At 36.9% G+C, this 6,769-nt stretch overlaps 2 protein-coding genes and 1 long non-coding RNA gene across 3 annotated transcripts in view; all 3 read right to left on the reverse strand.

The window, feature by feature from the left end:
* Positions 1–714: 714 nt before the first annotated feature.
* LOC109581718 (uncharacterized) lies at positions 715–1,276 on the reverse strand. Its single transcript, XR_002184741.1, has 3 exons — positions 1,267–1,276; positions 956–1,129; positions 715–817 (listed from the first exon to the last, which is right to left on the reverse strand). It is a non-coding gene; the product is annotated as an uncharacterized LOC109581718 (long non-coding RNA).
* Positions 1,277–3,217: 1,941 nt separating this feature from the next.
* LOC105312636 (probable serine/threonine-protein kinase drkD) lies at positions 3,218–4,382 on the reverse strand (the record flags this gene model as incomplete). The annotated part of the gene is made up of 1 exon (XM_011405439.2): positions 3,218–4,382. A coding segment is annotated over one exon (1,137 nt), but the record flags the coding sequence as incomplete, so codon positions are not given.
* A 484-nt stretch (positions 4,383–4,866) lies between these two features.
* Positions 4,867–6,769, reverse strand: part of LOC109581712 (kelch domain-containing protein 3-like) — a 4,532-nt gene continuing 2,629 nt past the window's right edge. The window contains exons 3-6 of the mRNA XM_019996061.1: positions 5,665–5,906; positions 5,299–5,459; positions 5,118–5,172; positions 4,867–4,871 (exon numbers count right to left, since the gene is read on the reverse strand). Coding sequence (XP_019851620.1) covers positions 4,867–4,871; positions 5,118–5,172; positions 5,299–5,459; positions 5,665–5,906 — 463 coding nt within the window. The remainder of the gene's footprint in view (positions 4,872–5,117; positions 5,173–5,298; positions 5,460–5,664; positions 5,907–6,769) is intronic.

A 6,769-nucleotide genomic window follows, 5' to 3' on the forward strand; every position in this document is an offset into this window, starting at 1 on the left:
ATCATTTCTGCTAACTACCCAGGAAGACTCTCTCTCTTGTCTATCTCTCTCTCTTAGTTGCTGCTGAGCTTGTTGAAGCTGTCGTTGAAGATCCTGTTCTCTTTGCTGGCCACCTTCTACTTGCCTTTGAAGCTGTTGCTCTCTTTCTTGAGCTTCTCTCTCTCTTGATTGAAGTTGCTGCTCTGCTTGATGAAGTTGCCTCTCCCTTTCTTGAAGCTGTCGTTGAAGATCCTGGACTTGTTCTCTGGCCTGTTGAATTTCCCTCTCTCTTTCTTGTCCTTGTTGCTGTGCTTGTTGAAGTTGTTGTTCTCTTCCTTGAAGTTGTTGCTGTAGTCTGTTTCTAACTTGTTCCTTTTCTCTTCTCTCCTCCTCTAGTTCCCTTTCCCTTTCTTGTAGTACACGTATCAGACGGTCTATTTCTCTTCTATCCTCAGGTTGAACAGGTTGAGATGCTTCCCATTCTCTTCTCCTTTCTTGTAGTTTCTCTTGATACTGGTCCAGAAGTATTATACTAGTAGACCAATCATTATTACTAGTATATCCTATACAGTAACACAATAGTTAAATTAATGACAAGTACATGTTAGTTAATAAAACAAAAGGCTATACTGATGATTTATAATTATTATATTCAATATGTACAAATTGTGTATATTCAATACATTTGTATTTACATGTACTCACTGAATTCAATAACTGCTGTATCACTGTATGATGAACTTCCTCCAAACACAATTATCCAGTTAGTGGTTGGAGTCACACTCCCAACTGAGAGAGAATGAAACCATCTCCTAGTGAAATTGTCTGGTAAATTATCCTATGCATAAAGGAGGATTATATAAATTATATTTGTATCATTTATTGTTACATACTGTACATCCCAATAGTTAATATAAAGTTGGAAACTCCACCCAAAATGTCTAAACTACACCCACAATAATAATAACATACTTACCAGTTTCTTCCATGATTTATTGTTAATATCAAATATCCAAAGATCATAAGCACCATACCCACCCACCACTAGTAGGTGTGGTCCTGAGCTAGTGTTAATCAATACACTGGAATGAGCATTTCTTCCCTTAGGCCATTGCACTGATCCTCCAGGATTAGATAACTTTGAACAATTCTAAAATAATAAAATTAAATTTAATTATCATAAACCACACCCACACACTCAGTGTTATAAATACTGACACACATATACATGTACATGTACAATAACATTATTAATAATTAAAATAATTATACTAATAATACACTCACCACTGATGTATCAGGAAAATTAAGAATATATACATTGTTACTGACTCCATTATCAGTGATACCTCCAAATAATATAGCACTGGAATTATTAATTGATGTTAAAGTGAAGCCATCAATAGGAGGTAGTCTGTGTCCAGTGACAGTCGGTGATATCCATTGTCCTAAAAAGATCAATAATAATAACTATAGGTGAATGTAAACATTGAGGGGGCAAGCATGAGCCATTGATGCGGCTTAGCTTGACTTTATTGAAATAAAATGAAAATGAATCTAATCTAGCTCTTGGTCTAATGAGAGAGAAAGAACATTCATCTCTCTAATCTGTGAGATCATTACTTCCATGCACATTCAGACCCCGACCTCACGGTCGGGGTCTGAACAGAGCAAATATCACCTACTAATAAAATTAAATAACCAATCATCAACCAATAAAAGAGACAAGAAATAGTGCTGTTACTAAGAACCAAAACTAAACTTCTAACTAGTCAAGCTCTTCTCACATTCTTATATCGATCAATGAGAGGACTAATCCAGGAGAGTCTTAGATCAAAGTACAAGCTATCAATGGTCAACAAAAACTTGCGCAAGCACTGTAGCTCACCAAAATTAATATTATTGCGTTTACTTAAGTTTCCAGACTTTACAGAGCTGATGGACTAGCCTTTAGAAATGCTTAAGATACATGTAGCTCCTGTCTCTTATCAAGCTGTTAGAAAACTTGAAAATGTTGAAATAATGTCCCTTTTAAACACTGCCATCTGAAATGAAATTCTGAATCTATCTTGTTCATCGTGACCCCACCCTCCTACTGTCCCATTTCAATATTTCTTTTTACACTTTATAAGGGGAGGCATTTTCAGCCATTTTTATAATTAGACGGCATACGGAATAAGTATCGCAAGCTCTCGATTGAGACTGGATTTGGAGGGGCTTCGCTCATGCTCGCCCCAATTAGTATGAATGGAATGCATTGGGTGGAGCAAACTAGTTGATATTTCTTTGATCATATTATCAAAATAATTAGGAGTGACAACCATGAACAAACAAGCAAGCAATTCTCAATGCAACCAGTCTGAGTGGAGAGCCACCAAATAACAATACTTCATTATATTAATATAAACTGTATGTGCTCTGACCTGTTGAGAGTTTATAGAAATGAATCTCATTGCATCGTTGCTGAACTCTACCACTGTACTGGGCACCAGGTTGTGGTGGGGTATTATTAGAAGATGGTCCCTTTCCTCCAATTACTACAAGATAGTCCTCACCGTTCACTTTTATTGCTATCATGTCACAGAGGGACTTCATCATAGGACCATGATGAGATGTAGTAGGAGAGAGTTCCTTCCAATTGAAGGTATCAACATTAAAACTGTATAAAATATTATAATCCATCATAAACTATTACGTTTACCTATATAAACTATTATGATAACAGTCACCCTGATAACACCATCCTCCGAAATAAAATATTTCCCTTCCAATGGCAGCAGCTGCATAGCCCATAACACCCAGTGGAGGGTTACCAGTGGTGGGTTTCTGCTCCCACCTACCAGTCCTTAGGTGACACACCTCCATCACAGAACACATTGATTTCTTCTTTTCATTATTATGTACTGTAGGGAGATCAGGCTGGTACCCACCCCACATGTACAGGTAGTCTCCTACCCGTACAGTAGAGTGTTCTTTCTTCTCCACTGGTTGATAGTCTATAGATAACAAGAGGTAACAGTAACTGAATGATACACTAATAGTAACAACACACGAGTCATAATCAAGTATAAACAAAATACTGACCTGGTGCTTTGGCTGCCATTTTGTTTGGAGGTAACACCCTTTTATGACGTCATACTTAAAATTTTTGCTTTAAAATTAATTTTAAAGAATTAAAAAATAGCCTATCAAAAAAATTTGCAGCAACAAGAACAACAACAATAATAATAATAATAATAATAATAATAATAATAATATCTCAGTAATTAATAAACAGTGTCATTTAGTTCAGTTATAATATCATTCATTGTTGGACGGTGTCTATACTCAACTATCAGGCAGCGTTCAACAAGAGACCTAAACGAGGCTCTTCTAATACCATCAATAAGACCTACTCTCTCTTTTGGTTGAGGAATACGTCGTGTTATCATCTCTAGAAGGAGGACACCATAACTGAACACATCCATTGAAGGAGAGTGTTTCCTTGGATTGCCTGCTTCAGGTGCTGCATAAAGTGGGCCACCAGGATTGACTGACCTAATTATAAGATGCTGAAGATTAGCTGATCCATAATCTGATACTTTAGCCCTCCATCCTCCAAGTCCACCTCCCATTGGTTGAAGGAGTACATTAGCACTGCTCACATCTCTATGTAGTATAGGATGAGGCTTGAAGAGGTGAAGGTAATTGAGAGCACAGGCTACATCTAAACTGATGCTCAGTATGGCAGGATAGGCCACTCCTCCACTCTCTAATTCCTTTCTTAGGCTCGTTGGCATTAGCTCTGTCAGGATCATTGGATTACCCTCTGTAGTCGCTCCTATGAACTGAAGGAGGTTAGGATGACGTATTTTAGAAGCAATATTCATTTCGCGAGAGAACAGTGACACGTTATATTCTGATATGATGGTCTCGTGAAGTACCTTTGCAGCAACTTCCAGTCCATGGAAACTAGCTACTCTCACCTCTCCCCATCCTCCTCTCTCTAGAATCCTTTCTGTCATTCTAATATCATTTCTGCTAACTACCCAGGAAGACTCTCTCTCTTGTCTCTCTCTCTCTCTTAGTTGCTGCTGAGCTTGTTGAAGCTGTCGTTGAAGATCCTGTTCTCTTTGCTGGCCACCTTCTACTTGCCTTTGAAGCTGTCGCTCTCGTTCTTGAAATTCTCTCTCTCTTTCTTGAAGATGTCGTTGTAAATTCTGCTCTCGTTCTCTGGCCTGTTGAATTTCCCTCTCTCTTTCTTGTTCTTGTTGCTGTGCTTGTTGAAGTTGTTGTTCTCTTCCTTGAAGTTGTTGCTGTAGTCTGTTTCTAACTTGTTCCTTTTCTCTTCTCTCCTCCTCTAGTTCCCTTTTCCTTTCTTGTAGTACACGTGTCAGACGGTCTATTTCTCTTCTATCCTCAGGTTGAACAGGTTGAGATTCCCATTCTCTTCTCCATTCTTGTAGTTTCTCTTGATACTGGTCCAGAGGTATTATACTAGCAGACCAATCATTTATATATTTCTTTACGAAAAGGCCCAAGACTTTAGTTCCTTCAAGGACTAAAGAAAATAAAGTAATATTGGCAATTAAACATGTTATGAAACAAAAAATACAGAAATAGTAGTATATATCAACAATCAATGACAACTTGACAAGTACATGTATACATGTACATCTTTAATATGATATCATTTAATATTTAATATGTAAAGCACTGATGTATTTTTAAAGTGTACAAATTGTGTATATTCAATACATTTGTATTTACATGTACTCACTGAGTTCAATAACTGCTGTATCTTTGTATGATGTGCCTCCTCCAAACACAATTATCCAGTTAGTGGTTGGAGTCACACTCCAAACTGAGAGAGAATGGTACCATCTACCAGTAACGTTGTCTGGTAGATTAACCTATGTATAAAGGAGGATTATATTTGTAACATTCATTGTCACATACTGTACATATACAGTACATTTATAATAATTCCATAATAGTTAATATAAAGTTGTAAACTCCACCCACGATAATATTTATACTTACCAGTTCCTTCCATGATTTATTTTTAATATTAAATATCCAAATATCATAAGCACTACCACCCACCACTAGTAGGTGTGGTCCTGAGCTAATGTTAATCAATACACTGGAATGAGCACATCTTCCCTTAGGCCATTGTACTGATCCTCCAGGATTAGATAACTTTGAACAATTCTAAAATAATAAAATAAAATAAAAAGTTAATTATCATAAACCACATCCACACTCTCAATGTTATGAATAATAATACACACATACAATACATTATTAATTAATAATTAATGTAATTATTACACTCACCACTGATGTATCAGTAAAATTAAGAATATATACATTGTTACTCTCTCCATTAGCAGTGTCACCTCCAAATAATATAGCACTGGAATTATTAATTGATGTTAAAGTGAAGATATTAATAGGAGGTGGTCTGTCTCCAGTGACAGTAGGTGATATCCATTGTCCTAAAAATATCAATAATAATAATTAGTGTGAATGGAATGCATTGGGTGGAGCAAACTAGTTGATATTTCTTTGATCATATTATCAAATAATTAGGAGTGACAACCATGAACAAACAACAAGCAATTCTCAATGCAACCAGTCTGAGTGGAGAATCACCAAATAACAATACTTCATTATATTAATATAAACTGTATGTGCTCTGACCTGTTGAGAGTTTATAGAAATGAATCTCATTGCATCGTTGCCAACTATAACCTTCACTACTGTACTGGGCACCAGGTTGTTTGGGTGTATTATTAGAAGATGGTCCAGATCCTCCAATTACTATAAGATAGTCCTCATTCTTCACTTTTGTTGCTATCATGTCACAGAAGGACTTCATCATAGGACCATGATGAGATGTAGTAGGAGAGAGTTCCTTCCAATTGAAGGTATCAACATTAAAACTGTATAAATACCATATATTATTCTATAGAAGCCATATATGGTTTATAGTGTGATATTCAATGAATATGCATTAATTAAAGCACAGTTGAGAGTAGGTTACGGCATAGATATTATACACGGAACAGGATTAGAAACAGGATCACGTGAGCGCATCATGCATTGAAACCAACCAAGTTTGCCGGGAACTGGTGACCGTAATGGAGATGAATGGAGATACTTTGTGGGACTCTAGCAACTAGATTGGAGGACAAAGCAGGCTAGTGTGAGCCTTTATAGCTTCCTCTCAAGGGTCTTTAGTGGAATAAGGCATCTATTAGTGTGTGTATGCATGTTTCAAGAAGTTATGGCGTGCCAAAGCAAAGAGGCTTAAGCCAGAATTCCATTACTCTCAAACTAACAGATGCGCACTATAACAAACGTCTTAATCCACTGTAGGATGTTAAGAAGTAGCCATAGAACTAGATACCTTGTCATAAAACCGCCGGGTATAGGCTAAAGAGTCCCACAAAGTATTTTTAACATTCTCAATTCATCGCCATTACGCGAGCCATTACGGAATTCAAATTTCATTGTTAATAACCATGAATTAACCAGTTCCCGGTAAACTAGGTTGGTTTCAATACATAATGCTCTCACGTGATCATTGTTTCCAATCCTGTTCCGTGTATAAAATCTATGGTTACGGAAATTATTGCACGAGGGGCGGTCGAGAGGAAAATGTAGCACGAGGCAAAGCCGAGTGCTACATTTTCGTTGAGATTGTCCCGAGTGCAAATAATTTCCATAATTTACGAATCAATGGTGCTTTGATTGGTTAGTAGTGGTGTGTGGGCAGATCAAATTTCATTTCAAAAGTCGCACA

The sequence above is a fragment of the Amphimedon queenslandica genome, unplaced genomic scaffold, assembly GCF_000090795.2.
Source record: "Amphimedon queenslandica unplaced genomic scaffold, v1.1 AMPQUscaffold_13423, whole genome shotgun sequence".
Classification (NCBI taxonomy): Eukaryota; Metazoa; Porifera; class Demospongiae; order Haplosclerida; family Niphatidae; genus Amphimedon; species Amphimedon queenslandica.